Source organism: Gordionus sp. m RMFG-2023, chromosome 3 (assembly GCF_954871325.1).
Source record: "Gordionus sp. m RMFG-2023 chromosome 3, tfGorSpeb1-WG-v2, whole genome shotgun sequence".
Classification (NCBI taxonomy): domain Eukaryota; kingdom Metazoa; phylum Nematomorpha; class Gordioida; order Chordodea; family Parachordodidae; genus Gordionus; species Gordionus sp. m RMFG-2023.
The window spans coordinates 5,956,600-5,977,037 of record NC_088777.1 but is presented as its reverse complement, the minus strand read 5'-3'; the positions used below and the strand labels follow the sequence as shown (position 1 = coordinate 5,977,037).

At 29.8% G+C, this 20,438-nt stretch overlaps 1 protein-coding gene across 1 annotated transcript; it reads left to right on the top strand.

Annotated features, from left to right (window-relative positions):
* The first annotated feature begins 383 nt into the window (after positions 1–383).
* LOC135926360 (carnitine O-palmitoyltransferase 1, liver isoform-like) lies at positions 384–20,182 on the top strand. Its single transcript, XM_065462209.1, has 22 exons — positions 384–710; positions 5,095–5,234; positions 5,634–5,796; positions 7,716–7,817; positions 8,170–8,307; positions 9,104–9,181; positions 10,188–10,295; positions 11,203–11,287; positions 11,512–11,626; positions 11,974–12,054; positions 12,259–12,334; positions 12,900–12,947; positions 14,077–14,184; positions 14,266–14,291; positions 14,626–14,688; positions 15,463–15,550; positions 17,045–17,209; positions 18,238–18,372; positions 18,467–18,736; positions 18,904–18,981; positions 19,318–19,410; positions 19,946–20,182. The coding sequence occupies exons 1-22, from the start codon at positions 570–572 to the stop codon at positions 20,090–20,092; spliced, it is 2,448 nt and encodes an 815-aa protein (XP_065318281.1). The 5' UTR covers positions 384–569; the 3' UTR covers positions 20,093–20,182.
* Positions 20,183–20,438: the final 256 nt, after the last annotated feature.

The following is a 20,438-nucleotide window of genomic DNA, read 5'->3' as shown; positions in this document are numbered from 1 at the left end:
AATTAGTTTCATTCATTCAATTAATTTACAAATGTTTTTCGATTTTCGGTACTATAATTGATAAAATTTTAATCAATCAATTTTGGCCTTGAGTTAAGCGAAAAAATAAAAATATAAACATTGTGTATGATTTTAGTTGCAGAGAGATTACTAACATTTGTCTAAAAAAATTAAATATATAATGAAATAGTTTGGCATTGGGATCCAATATTCTTTTTGAGGTAATAATGTTTTCAAAGTCATTATTAAATAATAACTCAATTATATCATTCTAATATATTAATCTGGACATGAAAATATTTACAATTACTATTGTTTCTGTTTTTTAAATCTTATATATTTATTTAAATTATCTTTTCCAGATTTATCAACTTCATATTATGAAATTTCAAAAAATTTTCACATGCAAATCAATAACAAATATATCTTTTTGAATTATTACATTTATTAAATACTCAAAAATATATTAAAATCATCAAATTACATCACATATAATCATATTTGAAAACATTAATTCATAATCAAATCAGAAAATTATAAATTCAAACAGTTTAAAAATATAACAAGATATGGCAGAAGCCCATTCTGCAGTAGCCTTCTCATTTTCTGTAACAGATAATGGCATAGATTTTGACATTAATTGGGATGCCTGGAAAGGAGTATGGTACACTAGCTATAGATCTTGGAGAAAGAAGATATCACGATTTAGGGTAAATATTTTATTATTCAAATAAATGAAAGTTGGTACTAAAGTAAGATTAAAATATTTTAAGATCACTCTTGATCTAATCTAATTTGCCTAAATATGAAATTTATATTTAATATGTTCAGTGTATATCAGTTAGACTTGGGGGTATCATAGCCTTTACAATCTTGGGGCTCAAATTTTTTTAGCTAACTTCTTCAATATTACCCTTTTTAAGCTAATTTCAAAATTGCCATTTTTATTAGCAAACATTCAAAATTACATTTTTAGCTGACATTTTCAAATTTTTTTGTTGGCTAACATTTTCAAAATTGATATTATTTTAGCTAACATTTTCAAAATTACTACTTCTTGGGAATAAAATTTTTTTTAAAAATTTTCAGGAGATCAAGCCCCTCCACCTCTCTAGTGACACTACTGGTTAGACTAATCTATAATCATTAACATTAGTGATGAATCTGGGATTTTGATTTGTGGATAAAATATAAGTTAAATAAGGTTTTTTAAAAAAAATTAGGCTATAAAATTTATTTTTCTCCTCCCTATCCCCTCCTCTAAATGTGCCACTGATTGAGACTCATGTCATTGTTTTTAAAAATTATTAAATCATATATATTAAAATATAAATTTGAGATTATAATTTTTTTTACACGTACATGTTAAATGTTAATTACACTATTTAGAATGTTTTTTTTAAAAATGTATTATTTAAAAATTTTATTTTTATTTAGAAACTAACGAAATTTTTGTTGCATCATGTTTTAACATTTATATAGAATCGAAAATATTAATAATTTGTATAATTAATTGATGCCAAAAAAAAAACTAAAGCTTTAATTAATGTATGCTCAAATCAAGCAGGTCCGATCCGACCCGACCATCTTTTATAGTTTTCAAATATTTTTTTGTGCCAGACTTAGAACTAATATAATAAAAAGTCATCTGATCAGACATTTTTACAAATATATCGATTTTATTTTTGGTTTTTTTTTGACAATTCAAATTTAATTTTATCATGTTTCTGGTTTATTTAAAGTCAATATTATCGGGGTTTGCCTAATGTCCTAGAGAGCGTTTTTTTAAAGATTTTGTCGTATAAATTAATTATACGACATTAAATACGCATTATATTTAAAATAAAAATGTTCTTTGGAATAAAAATTGCGCAGGATTTTGTCACGCGACCAAAAAAATATCGCTCTAGCTGGGATATAGTTTAGTCTATTTGGATATTAAATTCTTAAAAATATTATTTTAAGGATATTCAACATAAAAGACCTATGTTAGGGTATTTGAAATTGTAAAAAACAATGACATTATTAGTGACTAGACTGACGATTCATTTAAAAGGTATACCTATATTCAAATCAGCTGTAGTCACTGTCATTGGATATATAACGCCATTTAAAGCCACTTCGTCTAAATGTCTTGGCACTGGCATATTAACGCTTTAACAAAATTTTGAAAAAATTTAGATTTGGAACATACTCAAATTTAATTAGATGACAATATATTTTTAACAAAAATGGAAAGCGCGAATGAATGAACATTTTTAAACAACATAAAGCCGACAATTTATTAGTTTAACATACATTTTTAAAAAAATAATGGTTTAAGGGTAATTCGACTTGATATACTTATTATTTTATTTTTGTTTTCTAAATAACATATTTAATAATTTTTAAATTACCTTTTTTTTCGTCAAAATTATGAAATAATTTAAATTAGGCCATCACGTAAAAATATGAGATGCCCATCTGTTTTAGCAGACGAAAATGTAGTGTTAAAATAAAATTATAAAACAAATGTAAATGTATCATTCCGCGGAATCGAAATCGGATATAAAATTCAATAATTTGTATGGTGGGTGGGCATTTTTTTTAAATATTTAATTCCAAATCATATTGAAATATTTAAATTTAATTATACCGATTTTAATTTTTGGAAGATTAAAATGATAAGACTACGGGTCGCCATTTTTATTATTCAATTCATTTTTTTATCCGCTTAAGCATAAGAGCCATACCATAGCGTTTGGTCGATTAATTTTAAGAGATAACGAACTCCCCAAAAGTTTTGCATATTTTCTTTTCACTTGATAAATTACTCATCGCTTCCGCTACTTAGCAGTAGTAGGTTACCATGAATGAGTCTTTTACTCTCTTTTTTTTAAACATTTGAATTATAATATAAAAGTGCACTGCTAATGTTTGCATACTAGGCTGACTAAATCAGCTAAGCCTTATTAGTCTTGACTTAAAAATCAGCTGCGGTTAAACTTATTATTGGTTTTTGAAATAAAACTTGGTTTATGGCTGATGAGCCAAAAATAGGCTTGTCTATTATAATATTAGATATTTATAATTATAATGTATATCTTATAAAGAGGGATAAATTAAAAAAAAATTTCATTGGCTTAAATTATTGTAAATTTTAGATATGGGAATCTAATAAATATAACATAGAAGGGGTTTTACCAATAAGAAATCCAATAGATAAATATTGTAATAAGGGTAATATTTAAATTTATTGCATAGCTAATTTCATTTAATATGTCTTGCTATACAGGCATCGTTGGGTTTAATTTAAGAAAAATAATGTTTTAATTAGATATGTAGGATCGGATCGTTTTTGAAAAAACTAGATTACATAGGACTTTGGAGAAAAAAAATATTAAAAATAAAAATAATCATTTCATTTTTTTTAACAATTTTGTTTTAATCCTAATTTAATTCTAGAATATATATATATATGTATATGTTAGCGACAAAATATTTTTTCCCGGCAATGTGTTTAGTCATTTTTTAAGTGGGTTTTTTTAAATTTAATTTGATTTTACCGGAAATGTATTCTACTTTGTTTGGAATACCTATCCTATAAATTTCAGACAATTTCGATATAAACTTTTGAACTTAATATAATTTTATATTCGTTTTTTTTCCTTACATTTTTTTTATATACATTTAAATGACTTAAAGGTTAACTGCAAAATTATTTTACAATTCATAAGATAGGTATTCTTAACATCTCTTAACATCCTGGAATACATTTCCGATTTTTAAATTTAAAATAACGCGTTCAAAAGATGATTTAAAGTTGAAAAAATAACACATTTCCGGAAAAAACACATTGATGCTAACATAATATATACGTTTATTTATTTAAACTATGAATTATTAAATCGTTTAATAAATAATTTCATATAATTTTTCTTCCTATTTTTTTTTATCAAATTTAGTATTAAAAAATAAAACTTATATTTTATCGAAACGAACCGTAAAAATATCGAATAGAGTTCGGATACAGATAACGGTTAAAGATTCGTTTTGTTTCGGTTTCAACTTTTTAAAAACCGGTTCCAAACCTCTCGTATTAGACAACCCGATTAAGAATTGTGTGTATAGAGATGAATATTTATCGGTTCAAGTTACGATTCGAGATTTGTTCACGAAAATTGTTAATATTGTTTCGGTTTTAACATTTAAAAAAAAACTGGTTCTAAACGTTTGGTAATAGACAATCTGATTGAATTATGTGTATAGAGATGAACATTTATCGGTTCAAGTTTAGATACAAATAACGATTCGAGATTTGTTCACGAAAATTATTAATATTTTCGGTTTCAACTTTTTAAAAACCGGTTTCTAAACCTTTCGTATTAGACACACCAATTGAGAATTATGTGTTTATCGGTACGCTTCGAGATTCGTTGATAAAAATTGTTTAATATTGTTTCGGTATCAAATTTTTAAAAACCGGTTCTAAACCGTTCGTAGCAGACAATCCGATTAATAATTATGTGTATAGAGATGAACATTAATTGGTTCAAGTTTAGATACAAATAACGATTCGAGATTTGTTCACAAAAATTGTTAATATTGTTTCGGTTTTAACATTATAAAAAACTGGTTCTAAACCGTTCGGTAATAGACAATCTGATTAAGAATTATGTGTATAGAGATGAACATTTATCGGTTCAAGTTTAGATACAAATAACGATTCGAGATTTGTTCACGAAAATTGTTTAAATTGTTTCGGTTTTAACATTTTAAAAACCGGTTCTAAACCGTTCGTATTAGACAACCCGATTAAGAATTATGTGTATAGAGATGCTATCAAATATAAACTTACTTATGATCTAAATTTATCGGTACGGTTCGAGATTCGTTAATAAAAAATTTTTTAATATTGTTTCGGTTTCAACTTAAAAACCGGTTCTAAAAATTTACAATATTACAATTTTGGACACAATCACAAAATCATTATTTAAATTAGGCGAATATATTTTTTTATCTATTAATTGGGTAAACCTAATTAGGTTTTAGAAGAGATATTTGATGAAATGTCTATTTATAATATTAAATTTTTTTTTTAATTCCTATATACAGAGTATATTTTGGACTGGGTTTTTTCCCGTGGCCTTAACGTCTTGGCCCATATTTTTGATATTGGTGGCCATTTTGAAGCGTTTCAAATTTACGGGGGAATGGCATTACGCGGAAAGATTTAGATCTTATCTTCCACTCTGGTTAGTTTTCATTGATTATTTCTATTTAATTTGATTATATTTTTGAATTAACGATTTATAAAAGGTTAGAAAATTATCCAAAAGCTAGGTAAGTAATAATAAAAGAAGGAAAGAAAAAAGTAAAAAGAAAGAAAAAAAGAAAGAAAAAAAAATATATAGGTTCATATTCCTTGATATATTTACCCACATTCAAAAAAAACTTATTCCCCAAATTGAGTTCTCAAGTGACCGATGAAAACCAATAAGGTCCCGAAAAAAGTTGTACCAGATTGTGGAATTAGGAAGAAAAGATTAAATCACACTTTTTCTTTTTTTTTACTAAGACAAAAATTATATTTAAAATCATTATTATAACATTCATTATTCATATCAATCACATTGCATTGGGGGAAAAAATAGGCCGAGTATCATAGTGGACTGGTTATGTTGCGTGGTGGTAGCTATGCTCATATGGTTCGCTTTCGTGACGGCGAGCCAGTACGCCCTCCGGGTATTGTTATTGTATCAAAGATGGATATTCGAGCCGTTTGGAAAGCCTACTCTCCCCACCAAAATTTGGGCGGTATAATAGACCTCTATATATATATTACATATTTCGCTCGCATATTATAACCTTTTTAGGAGTCTCCTTAACCTTCTTCTGTTTTGATTCTCACTTCAGCATTATCTCGAATGTGCCCCGCCCGAACTCCCACTCGTGGATTACATTATTATTTATATGGCATTTTGATGCAATCCACCTCCCCCTCTCTCTATTCCCGGGTCTCGATTTCGCGTCCCGTAAATTTAAGATATATGTCTCTCGTACACGTTGTTTGTTTTAGAATTTGTAAATATTTTTGTTTACATGTTTTTGTATCATCGATTGTTACCTGATATCGAAAAAATAATTCTTTATTTTTGTTAGCGCTCTTACAATCAACTGCTTCAAATTGTGGCTTAATTTATCATCCAAAGTCATCACGTGATGATTCGGAATCATTCGTTAGATAATTTTATGAGGGCGCTAAATACCGGAAATGTATTCTAGCACGTTAAAGATTACCCACTACTAAGCTAATATGATTCCTTTTCCCTTCATCAAATATTTTTTACGGGTCGAACTTGCACAAAACATTTTTAGACCGGATCTAAAACCATTGTTAGATATTTCCGCTGGCCGCTCCGAGCCAAACTCTAGTATACCAACCTTACGGTAGTCGGTGAAATCAGATAGTTTAAGAAAGGCCCGTAAATGATTTATAATTTGCGACATTTTGAATCTTGGCGAATTTTATAACACATCTGGAATTTAATATCATTTTTAATTTTGATGTTGCTAAGAATTTAATAATCTCATAAGAAAAGTAGCCAAAAAGTCTGTCAAAAAATGCCAATCATCATTTTTTTAGACTTTCGAAATGAAAAATCGCGCATTTTTTTTTTGTCGTGAAGTTTTTATTTTAAAATTAATACTTTCACTTTTTGTAATTTTTTTATTATTATTAATCATTGTGTTTCATTTTCATGGCTGCCACTTCAAATCTTAGAATTTCGAGTTAATGAAAAGATCACGAATTTATTGAAAGTGTCAAAATTTATATTTAAGAAATAAGATTTAGTCAAAGTGTGGATATTTTTTAACCTCATTTAAGGACAAGTTAATTTAGTTAATTTTTTGGATGAACCTTAAATCGTGAAAATTCTGGTTTAAATATTACATTAATATGCCATACAAGATGTAAAGTACAAAATACATCTGCGCTAAATTATATATATATATATATCTGTTGGCAATTTTTTTCCAACTTTCACTCATTTTTTGAGCGCGTTTTTTTTAAATATAAAAATCTGATTTTTAGCGGTAATATATTCTATCATGATTGGAATACCTATATCTTTATGAATTGTAGATAGTTTTGCTGTTAACCTTTTGACTCATTTATAATCTATGTAACATAAAATATATGGAAAATTTAATCTAAATTACATTGAGGTTAAAAAAGTTCATGGAAAAATTGTCCGAGATTTTATAATCGGGTAGGTATTCGAAACAGTGTTGTTAAACGGCTCGATTTGAGCCGATTTTTAAAAACGGCTAGCTCAATATTTGTACCTAGAATAAATATTACGCAAGCCTGAAGATTTTGCTCATAGATGGTACGGCACAAAGGTCTAGACACCGATTAGCGAAATCTAGAGGCGTAGGCAATATTTTTTTTCTGGTCAAAATGATTGAATTAGCCGTTTTTAAAAAACGCCTCAAAACGAGCCCATTTAACAACACTAATTCGAAACGCGACAAAATATATTTCCTGTAAAATCAAACTTTTAAATTTGAAAAAAAAACGGGATCAATAAATGATTCAAATTTGTTAAAATAACACCATTTTTCTTTTTTTCAAAAATTTTGGCTAGTTCGTTTTCAACACTTGAGATAAACGAATAATTATTTTAATGTAATGTTATTATTATCAAAATATGCTTTATTATTTTAAAAAGGTATTCGTTAAAGTGCTGATTGGTTCTAGACCATTGCTGTATGGCTTGCAACATTGTCTGCCACGGTTACCGGTGCCTAGATTACATTCAACTATGGAGAGGGTTAGATAGCGACATTATACATTTTTTTTAAACTTTTTTTTAACATTTTTTAAAGAATTGAGAGGAGGGCGAGAGATTGATTGATGGGTGGATAGATAGATAGAGAGAGAGATTGATGGATGGATGGATAGATAGATAGAGAGATTGATGGATGGATGGATGGATAGATAGATAGATAGATATAATCAAAAGTTTATATTCATTAAACTTACTCTTGTCTGGTTTTGTAGCCTTGACCTTGATTATAAAGTGGTATGATCGTTTGTTGTAAGCGTCAATTGACAATATTCTATTAAATCAAGCATATCATATTTTCAAATTTTTTTTGAAAAAAATAATTTAATAAAACCAGTATTTGAAAACCGTGAAACCCTTACTGCCGCCCGAACAATACGCTGAGATGAGTAAACTGGCTAGCGAGTTTGAATCGACCATAGGTCCCAAACTACAGAGATATTTGATACTCAAATCCTGGTGGTTCACTAATTACGTAAGCACCATTTTTCTCCTAAACAAATAGAATGCGGATTTCAAAGCGCACCTAATTTTGAGCAAAGTTCTATCTGCCCCAACCAATTTAAACTTTGTATTCGTACTAATACTAGAAACCCGTAACATGCCGGGCCTGGTTTTTTTTAAAATTTGGTCATTTTAAGGCCCGGCCCATTAAAAAAGACTAGGTCCTGTCACCAGTACCTAAAAATGCCAATCTAGCGAACCTTATCTGGAATGCAAGCCTTTTAACGAATTAGTGGCTAATGATTTATAACGTTGATCATCATATAGGAATTTGTTAAATAACGACCAGATTTTATTAAAATGCCAAGACATTTTTTAAATGTATATTTAATGGAATCACGCGCCTCCGATATTCTATATATCCCAGCACAGGGTTACCTTAGTTAGTTTCAAAAAAAGTGGTCCCTGCTGGATTTGAACCTAGAACTATCGAATTAGCGATAAACGCACTCAACATGACTAGGCCACAGACGTTAATTTGAGAAGAAGGATAAAATTATCACGTTATATCTAATACTTTATTAATCAATAAATTCAACGCTAGATATCATTACCCCAAATGAGTGGCACTTATCCGAAGAAATAACTTGTTTGGGCATGTACGAGTGATTAATAAAATCGTTTATCCAATTTTATGATTCCCCCTCGGTGTTAAACGAGAGTTACATGTTGATTCGATTACTTTTGATTTTAATTGTTGTATCTGTATGAGGGGATACTTTTTATTAATAAACTATTTTAAAAAAATCACTCGATATATTTATCAGGTATCTGATTGGTGGGAAGAATACGTTTACCTCAGCGGCAGATCTCCAATTATGGTCAATAGCAATTATTATGCCATGGTACCAATATATTAATAATGTTATACGATTTTTGACTACCCCTGTGTACTTACTTATTCGTAGATTTGGGTCTTGCATAATATATGGCCTCTTTAAGGTTGTTGAAATCGTCCACAAATTGAATTCCCAAAACTTTCTAAACTTTAATGAAAATACATTTATAAGCTATCTTAAATATAAAAATAAAAACATGTTCAATACATGATTCTAAGAAAATTTACCCACGATTTTATTTAAAATTTAAAAATTTATAAAAGTTTTGAAACTTTCATAATTTTTTTTAAAATGATTTTGGACACAGCCTTAAGAACGAAAAATCACATGATCTGATATCCTCTCTTCAGTTCGGAGTATTTTTTTTATTAGCTTTAAAGTCTTCCCTGTCTAAAGCTCAAATAATTTAAAATATTATGGGATGCCACTCGGTCAGAGGACCAACTGTTGTATATACCTGGTCTTTGATGAGTGAGCTAAATCTTAACCCCTCCCCCTCTAAATCTCAACTCCTCGGCTCATCGCTATGCAGAGGTAGGATTTTTTTAAAGTAAAACTAACGAACGGACCCCGAAGCAAACAAATTTATATTTTTAGTCTTGCCCTGCAGGTATGCCCGTATGTTTGATTATAAAACTAGAAAGCCGAGGAAGGTTAGATGTAGGAACGCAGTTATTGGATTTTCATATTTTTACCAAATTACTCTTTTGATATAAATAAAAAAATATATATAAAGGCCGAGGCCATCTTGTATACGTCATTTGAAAATAAATCAATATTTATATTAATATTTTTTAACCGGAAAGGACATGTTTTGTTATTAATATTTATCCTCCATAAAAAATATGTCCTTCTTTTATTGCTGGTTATTAATTTTTTTTTAAAATATTGCGTCAAATATGGAAAGGAAGCCATTAAAAAAATATGGCGACCTTGGCTTAAAATTAAAAAAAAAATTGTTGAAAAATAAATAACCATTATTTTATTTACTTTAAAAATAAATAAATAATAGGATACCCTCATGTTCAAAGCTACGAATGTCCAAGCAGCTCGGGCGGCTAATTGCATTCACGCACTATTCAAATTTCGTCGATTGATTTATTATCAAACCCTGAAACCTGTAATTCAAATTGAACTACATTTATATTTTTTTTTAAAATATAATTACGATTTAGCGGAAACGCACCATTACTACCTTTTTGCCGACCCGAAAATTTTCTTATTTTGAATATCGGTCAAAATTAAAAATATTTGTGCATATCGGCTTGTGGTGCTAGGAAGGCGTGGTCGTTGCCAGGCAGCTGATGACATTGCCTAGACTGGCATTTTGAACGTACATTTAAATCAGCTGTAGTCAATGTCATTGGCTATAAGAGACGCCAAATTATTTCATCTAAAATGTTTAAAACTTTCATTCTAGGACTTTGACCTAAATTTTAGTGAATGAATGAATCGTCAGTCTCTGTTTGGGAAACAGCTCAATTTAGTTCTTCGAGTCAAATCGGACTGGATTCTTTTTCTTCTAAATCCTCTAAACGATTCGTACCTTTTGGCACAGCACGACCTTTTAACATTACTTACAATTATCATCATCTTGATTTTTTAGAAAAAAAAGACTGCCTTAACCCATATTCCTAGTTGGCGCCAATTCGTGACGTACTTCGCCGCGAATTCGCGCCAACTGTGTATGCAGGGTTAATAAGGTTATACCTCATTTTAAATAGTTTTATCACGAGGATCAAGTTTTATAAATCTGTTTTTTTCCCCAGAGTTATTGACAACATTTTAACCTTGCAGAAATTATTATTTGAGACCAGCCGACCTTTCTCGATTTAAGACCAACCCAGACTATCCGGGCTTTATAAATTTTTTTCTTCAAGCCCGACCGAGCCAAAAAAAATTAACAAGTTAGCCCAGACCTGATTAAAATATTTTTCTACAAACCCTGGTCAGTCCCTTTGATGGGTAATACAATAATAAAAATATATCATCTTATTCTGGTCTTTTAATATATTTTTTTGAAAAAGATTATGTTCCAAGGGTCAGTGCCATTATGCTCACACCAATACGAAAGAATGTTCAATACTACCAGAGTACCTGGAATCGATTCAGGTTTTTTTAAAAAATAAAATGTATAATTTTTTTTTTTCTGCACATATCCGATCACATAAATTTTAATCCTCAAATCATATTTATGGCACTTCGATCACAAAACTTTCTCGGGTCTGGAACGATGCTCTTTTCTAGTTTAATTATTTTCATAATAGGTTTCTCCGACGAAAAAATTATCGGCCCTTTACTATATAGTGTAAATTATTATTGAATACGTTTTTAAGATAAGATTCAACATCACGATGATAGTCAGCACGTTGTGGTTTACCATAAGGGCAGATTTTTCAAACTATTGATTTACAATAAGGGGCATTTGATGGAACCTTGCGAAATCGAAATGTAATCATAATAATTATCTATCTCTGTATACATTTATACACTTTAAAACGTTACATAATCTAATTATAGTTTAATTTGAGTTACAATCTTGGTTATCGTAATATTTTTCCTTACCGTTTACTAAAATAAGCATAATTTTGAGACCTGGACCGGTACGAGAGCCCTCCGGAAGTTTCACAAGTTTGTTTCAAGATTGATACTTTAATTTTTTAAGATTCAGACCTTTCCGGGTTTGAGCTCCCGAAAAATGTTAAGACTTCCGGTTCCTAAGACATTGAGAGTCTGATATAATAGCACATTTTTAATTATTATTATAAACTATGTATATATATAATGTATCGTTCAAGTCAAATACAATCGGTTCTCGATGACCAAACGCCACCCGCTCCCGGGGAAAAAGATATTCCAGCTTTAACAGCCGGAGAAAGGTTGTTATAAAAAAATTTTAATGCTCCCTTACTATTACCTAAGTAAACCGCTTAGGTTTATCATTGGATATACATTTCATAAGAAAGAAAGGAAGAATTTATTAACCATCATTACAAACTGAGCGGTGCTGGTTTAGGAATTAATTATTACAATTCTCATATTATATATTTTTTTTTAAAAAAAAACGTTGATATTTTAAATAGGAAACCATGGGCTATAGCGCGCAAACAATTTTTCCATACTGGCGTGAATCGGGCATCGCTGGAATGCATCGAAAGAGTATGGATTCGATTTTTATATTTTGACCTTTCATTCATCCATTATATAAAATTGTACCCTAATATTACTTTGTTAATTGTGTTATAAATAATATTCTAGTAATGCAAAAATACAGGGTTGGGAACCCGAATTAGAGTTCAGAAATTTGAAATAGTTTGGCTGTTTTGAGACCACGGACCAAACAGAGATCGATTTATGGGCAACCTACCTAACACGGAGCTATATGAGCTCGTGGCGGGTGTGGGCCTCTTTTGAAAAATCGGTTTCGATTATATTACCGTTATTAACATCTCTGCTAAGTGGAGTTTAAAATGATTCAGCAAAAATATGATTTTTTTTATTTATACAGGATAAAACTGATTTATTTTTTTATAGCTTTTTACTGATTATTTTAATTAATGGTGAAGACCTGGGGAAGGTTTTGGCGGGGTGCGTATTAGCTATTTTTAAGTATTACCAAAAAAAAGATAATTTTAATTATGCTATTTAGCAAAAAGGAGAAAATTAATTTTTTTTGTGCTTTTTTTTAAATATTATAATTATAAAGCAAAAATATATTTAAAAGGCGGCTTTCTTTGTTACCTTGGACGATGAGGAACAATGCAACGATCCGGTTAATTAAAATTTTTTTTTAATATACAGATAACCCTTATGAATATTATTCACGAATGTTACGATGGTGTCCACACATCTATATTTGATATTGTCTAAATGTTGAACATACACGTCAGATCGGGGGCATGTATGGGCCAGAAATTTCTGGCCATACTCGGGCATGGTCCATAGAAGCACCTCGAAGCCCTGACTTAAAAATATACGCCATTTGCACGGCCCGGTCTTACTTTTTTTAATTACCAGCCCGCCCTATATACCTGACCCGGCTTCGGTCTTAGTGCCTGGCCGGATTTGTAGGTTTCTGATATATTAAAAACAAATTGTTCCAGCCTGGCCCAGTTCGCAAGAGATTTACACCTTACTTCTTTTTCTTTTTTTTAAAAGTAACTTATTAACTTGTATGAATCGATGGTTGCCAATAATAGATAAAATTTTTATTTTTAAAGTTTACAAAATTAAAAACTAAATACAAAGAAAAACATAATAATTTATGTCTAAGTTCAGCCAATTTAACAAAATTACAAAAACTTTGAATTCTGGCCTATTTAGAAGAAAATTTTTTAACCCGACACAGGCTTGATGTGAGGATAGCAACTTGCAGTTCACTCTACTGATGCATCCTTCTGTGTATAATATTTTAAAAAAAAATTCCTATCAATCTTTAAGAACTCAAATACCAATGATAATACATATCAAAGCTCTCTCCCTCGACTGCCCTTATCAAAATTCAATTATTTGTAGTTGATAAAGGCCCTTGATTTAGTCTATTTTTTACGAGCGTATAGATCAAGATTTTAAACCTAATAAATATCACCTAAGCCTCTAGATTTCTCCAAAATATGGTGGAAAAGGTTTGCCTTCCTTTTAAGCGAAATATTTTGGCTAAATTTAATTGATTTGAGTAATATTTATATACAGCTAACATCGCGATTTAGCATAGCCGCTTACCAGGCAAGAAAATCAAGAGAGAAAAAAAAATATAATTTACGATTTGCCCAAAGCAACCGCTTAATACGCGAACATACATTTTGGAAAGAAAGGGAAATCAGAAAATAAGAATTTCTTAAATGGTGTCAAGTCGAACATTAAAAAAAATATTGTTTTATACTAAATATATTTCAAAAAAGGAGAATCCCGCAAAATTGGACGCGTACGCTGGCTCTCTCTTGCACGGGAAAGGTAACGACCGATGGTTCGATAAATCGTTTACCCTCGTGGTGTTCAAGAATGCTAGGGTTTCCGATTTCATATTTTATTATTTTTTTAAAGAAAATATGTTTTATTTGTGTTGAAAATTATTTTTTTTCATTTTATAGATCGGTTTCAACGCTGAACATAGCTGGTAATTTCGATCAACTTTTTTTTTCTCTCTTTAGACTTACTGAAGGTCAACCGCACCGGTTCGAACCGCCCCACAATCACAGATTCGTATTTTGATTACGGATATTCAAAGTCCGACTCGTTTCAGCACGTTAAGAATTTTCGCGCCAATTACCCGGGGCCGCGTCTTTGAAGACTGTGCTTTGCAGATCTCTGAATTTAGATCGAGTTAACATATTTATTTACGGCCAAATCATTTCGGTATACCGGTTCTGGTTGACCTTCAACTTTTCGAAATTTTTGAAAGCAAATTTAAATTTAAAAATGTCACATAGATTTTAATTAATCATTTAAAGGGCGGACGCTCCTATAATGGCTCACCTGGTGGTCGAAATGCTGACTATGGATCACTCGATGGGGTAAATCCTCTTATTTTGATATTTTGCTTTGTTATTTGTGTAATCTCTTTTTTAGTAATTATAGAAATATCGAAATCGCAATAGTGTCTTATTTAGTAATTTATAGAAACATCTCATTTTTTCGTTATTCAAATTCATATCATAATATAAAATAATGAAAATAAACATTTTACAAAAAATACAAAAAAATAACAAAACAACAAGTCAATACTTATCAATTTGATTATTCATAAAACCGGAAATCGATATTTTTAAATGTGGATAGAAAACCGGAAATTGATATTATAATTGTTACCAAAAAAATATATAATTTGATTGAATGGAAACTGGGTATAAATGGTGTCACAAATATATCCAAAAGACTCATGCTTCGTTAAATACGATGTCACTCAAGCGACGCATAATTCGTTGCTGAACGCTTTATAATTTAACCTCAACTATTTTTGTAAATTACGCCTCGCTTGAGTCACATCGCGGTTACTATAAACGACGCTATCCCAGAAACATTTCTTAGGCGATGAGTAGCTAAACGATAACACAACTATATAATTTAATATTATGTCTTTTATATAATCAACTTGAATGTCGCATCTATTTTCGCGTGCCATAAACGAGGTCTTAAATCAGTCGCTCAATAATTGAGAAAAGAAAAATTGTTGAATATTCAATTTTTTTTGTGTTGAACTTTGGGGAGGGGGGGGGGGGTGTGTTTTGCTTAAACATAATTAATAATTCACATCTATGGAAATATATGTATTTTTTTTAAAAAAAAAGATACACCGAAAACGGTCATTGTAAATCAACAACAAAAAACTTGTTAGTACCTCTACCCGCTAAATTGGGTTGGAATCTTAAACCGGAAGTAAATTTTTTTTTATTAGTATCTAATATTATTATAGAGCCGAAAAATACATTTTCGTCAGTTTTCTAATTAGTGACTCTCTAATTTGAATAAACCAAATTTTTTTATAATGTCCGTCATAGAAAGCTTTTGTTCTAATGAGTGATTCTCTAATTTAACTAAAAATCCCAAAAAAAATAAATAATTCTTTTATAAAGTGCGTCTAAATTGAAAAGCTTTTGTTTTGTTTTTTATTGCGTTTAGTAGAAATATTTTCAACACTAGGTGGGTGACATGGGCGGGCGTGGGGGGGGGGTGAATTTTTAATATTTTTCAGGCGAAATGAGCAGAACAGAGTTAAAAATAATGGCTTTATTTCATAATATTGCATATTATACATGTTTAATTAAAAATACATTTAAATAAATATATAAAAAAAAGCCAAACCAGCCATTAAAATAATTTTTAAACATTAGGTGGGAGGGCGGGTTAAACAAAATTTATAAATAAATGGGGGGGGCGGGTCAAATTTGGGATAAAAACAATTTATGAAATGTTCTCGAGATTTGCTATTGAAAGCATTTTTAGTCTACTTTGATGATAGCTATGTTAGGAGGAGGATTTTTGATATAAAATATGTGGCATGCGAAGCTATTTTGCTTTCTCCCTTAACACCAAATCCTAATTGATACGTTTTTACTAAATAAGTTAAGACCTTGGGTTTTGAACTGTGGCAATTATTTTTACTTATCTTCTAAGTAGCCCATTGCTGGGATGGATACCACCACAGTGTTTATGAGATAATCAGGTTAACCCCCGTAATTAATTCGAATCCATGATGGCAGGTCTTTTTTTAAAAAGAGTATTTAGGAAAGTTGTAAAAATATGGAAATTAATTTTTATAAATTACTCAAAATAAAAGATATATGTTGTATGGCGTCTAGTTTCTATAAATAAAATCAAATATTTTTATTTTACATTAAAAATTCAACATAAAATTAAATATATTTGACAAAAAATCGAAGACTCGACCCAGCCCTAATTTTTTTAAAAAATATTAGGCCCGACCCAGCCCAAACCCGATGTCTTTAAAAAAATACGGACCGGGTACCGGCCGGGCCTATGGCAGATCTCTAATTTTCATGACTGATTGGGGTATGTTTTAATGTTCAATAATTTTTGTTGTAAGAAAATAAGTTAAATTTGTTTTTTTTTACCATTTTTTTTTATCTTATATGCATAGTAAATTAAGATAAATAAATATTTTAAAAGGTTTAAAGGTTAGTTCTATCTTATTTCAAAATATAAAACAAAATAATGAATGTAAATGAATATATATTCCTTTGAAATTGGGATCTATTAGATCCCGCTAGAGCATATACGTTATTGGAGTAACGAATAGTTGATGACTGAATTGTCATTTTAGGTAGGTATTAAATGTCACTAAGATCCAAATCGGGGCGGAGATCCGTATGTTAGTTAACCAGTTAACTTTTTTTTATTAATACATAAAAGTGTAAGGAAGTGATAGAAAACCAGTTCAAAATCGCGACTTCTTTACTCGAAGATGTCGACATTACCCTCCTGACCCACGATAAGTATGGCAAAGGTTTCATCAAAGGAACTCGTTGCAGTCCCGATGCGTACCTTCAAATGGCTCTTCAATTGGCTTATTACAAAGTTATTAATTATTCCCTAAAATCGCAATTTTATATCAGAATGGTAAGATAACCCTCGTTTACGAATTATTCGTTATTCATGATCTTTTATGAAAATACAAATAGCACAATCGTTATATGTATATATATTTATATTATTATTTATCGATCAAATAACAACAATTCGCAATATTCAAATAACGTCGCTATCCATCTATTTTATTTATATTTTCAAGCCTGGCCCGGATTTTTATCTTGTATTATCTTTGTAAAAATATCGCATATATATGACAGTAAACGCTTGATTACAAAAAAAAGAGTTAACTAATCGTTTTATCTATTATCGAAAGGACTACGACAAGTCGATTTCCTTTGATTTTGATGATAATATTTTTAAAAAAATTATTTAGGATCCTCCTTTTTTTTTTGTTGAAAATTAAATTTATAGTTTGAATAAAAAAAAAATTTACGCTATATTTAATTTAACGCCGATTTCTCCGACCTAAATATAAACGGAATCTTCGTTTTAAGTTTATATTAAAGACCTACAGTGGGGCCCGGCCCGACACGGACCACTGGACCGCGCCATAAAATAATCCTAAATAAAAATCTGGGCCAGGCTTGAAAATAAATTTTTTATAAATCAAGGCCGGGCCGGTAATATGAACCTCGGAGAATTTTAAGCTTGTAAAGATGTCATTTCTAACTTAAAGTATCGATCCGTCGAGATTGACGCGAGTTGATAAAAGGTAGGAGTGAGTCTATAAAAGCCATGTTAGAAACGTCTAAACATTCCGCCTTAGAATATCGAATTAGATTGTTTATTTTCTTCAACATTCCAAATCAAATCTGAAAATTATACGATTTAAGTTCGAAATCGTAACTTCAATGAAAATGTTTATCAATAGCAGATTATTTTACAATACTTTTTTTTTGTCACTCAATAATTGCGTTTTCTTTTTTAAGGATTTTTATAAAACCGGTATTAAAAGGATTTGATAACTGGAATAATTTATATATATTAACTATTTTATTTTTTTTTTAAAAAAGGACAAAGGCAAATTCGACTTAACTTACGAGGCCTCTATGACTAGACTTTTCCGCGAGGGGAGAACGGAGACAGTAAGGACAGTGTCGGAAAAGTCTTGCGCCTGGGTCAAGTCCATGTTGGACCCGACATGCAACGTAAATAACATCTTAAATAAAACTTATGAGGAAAAATAAATTGAATCGATATCTCGGACAAACATAAAAATCACCTCTCCTTTTATTGATCTAGAATTTTGACCGCGTAAACTTGCTCAAGGCGGCCTGCCAGGCCCACGTCCTATCCTACAAATGGGCCATGACTGGAAACGGGATAGATCGGCACCTTTTCTGTCTCTACGTCGTCTCCAAGTATTTGGAGAAGAAAAATCAGAAGAATTCTCTAGAAAGTATCACTACTTCTTCATCGAAAGATTCTAAAACCGAAGTCACGAATTTAATGAAATCTTCTCCTTTCCTTAAAAGAGTTCTCAGTGAACCCTGGAGACTATCTACTAGTCAAGTATTCCAAAAAAACAAATTTTTATATATTTCATACTTAAATTATTCAACAGGACGAATGTTTACGAAAATACTAGCAAATAAAATAGTTTTTATATTTTTTTTTTTATTCAATCCTATATACCATTGTATTATAATTACATATATATTATGCTATATTTTTAAAAGACGACTCATTTATCCGCCGAAAAATTAGACATCGAATCACATAAACACCTTATATCGGCCGGGGGCGGATTCGGACCGGTAATATCTTAATCATTATTATTCCACGTAACGCGGTTAAGTTTGAAAAAAAAATATATCAAAGAAAATAGGAAATATTTTTATTCGTCTCTCTATCTCCACTTTACGAATTTAAAATTACCCATCCTACCTTACGCCTTTCAAAATTTAATTTAATAATAAATATATATATATCCAAACCATCTAAATTAGGGTCTATATTATTCTATTTAATCACTACCACTAGTTTAAAATGTTATACATACTCCATTGCAAATATGGCTATTGGCATTTATAGAGAGGCAAAATTTGCGACTTTGACCAATTATATATATTTGATTATTATATAATCAAAAGGTTGCTGACGATGGATACGGAGTGTCATATATAATAGCCGGGGAAAATAGAATCTATTTTCACATATCCAGCAAAAAGAGTTCACCTGCAACGGTTAGTTTTTTTTAAACTTTGTTATATAGATTTAAATTATTATTAATGATTTCAAATTTTGTTGTAATAATAAATCATTTAAATTATTATTAATGATTTCAAATTTTGTTGTAATAATAAATCCTAGTTTTATAATCGTGGTTTTATTATTATTTAAAAAAAATAATAATTTAGTTGTTGTTCTGTAATTAGCGAAAACCTAGAAATTAGGTTAACTCTGATGCTTATGTTGTCTGTAGCTAGAGCCCTGCTAAGTGATTTTTTCGTGGTCCGAATCCGACCCGAGCTCGAATTTAAAAAATTTTTATACTCGACTCTGGGCCGTTTACAAGTTTCTTGTCCCAGCCCGACCTGAGCCCGATTAAAATAATTTAGGAATTTGAAAAGTTTAAATATTATAATAATTATATAAGGAAAATAAATTAAGCATCAGAACTGGCCAGCCCATGCTGATTATGGTTTTTTTTAAATGTAACCCCTCTAAAAAAAATTTATATCTCATTTATATTTTACTTTTCTATATATAAAAAATTAGAATTCTGTAAGGTTCAAAAATCATATTTTGCAAGCCCTGTCCGATATGCAAAACCTGTTGAAACCCGATAATGCCGGAACTGTATCGCCCACCAAAACCGCTACAACTAGTGATACGAAATTGCCCAATGCCAATGGGAAGACTTGAAAAGGAAGTCATCCCATTTATTTATATTTCGGAATAAATTTAAAAAAATAATAATACCAAAATTCTTACAAAAAAATGTTTGAAACATTTTTATATAAAAAACAAAAAATATTTAACCTTAAAATTCGAAATATTTCTTCTTTTTTTTTGCATTTTAAAATTTATTTTATAAAAGGTTTAAATAATATTTTTTATATTTTAATACTCTCGATAAAAAGCATACCATTTTAAAAAATTGAATTATTTATAAAATATGTATTTTATATTTTTTTTTAAGCGAGTGTTTTTTTAGCTTTTCAAAATTTTATTTATAAAAAAATATTAAAATTCAGAAATATTTATATAA

Bases quoted from the DNA above. Each gene is read 5' to 3' on its own strand.
- LOC135926360 (XM_065462209.1), top strand. From the start codon at position 570: ATGGCAGAAGCCCATTCTGCAGTAGCCTTCTCATTTTCTGTAACAGAT. The intron at 12,948-14,076 runs GTTAATTAAAAT...ATTTCAAAAAAG, and splicing joins AGGAACAATGCAACGATCCG to GAGAATCCCGCAAAATTGGA. The intron at 18,982-19,317 runs GTAATATCTTAA...TATAATCAAAAG, and splicing joins CCGGGGGCGGATTCGGACCG to GTTGCTGACGATGGATACGG.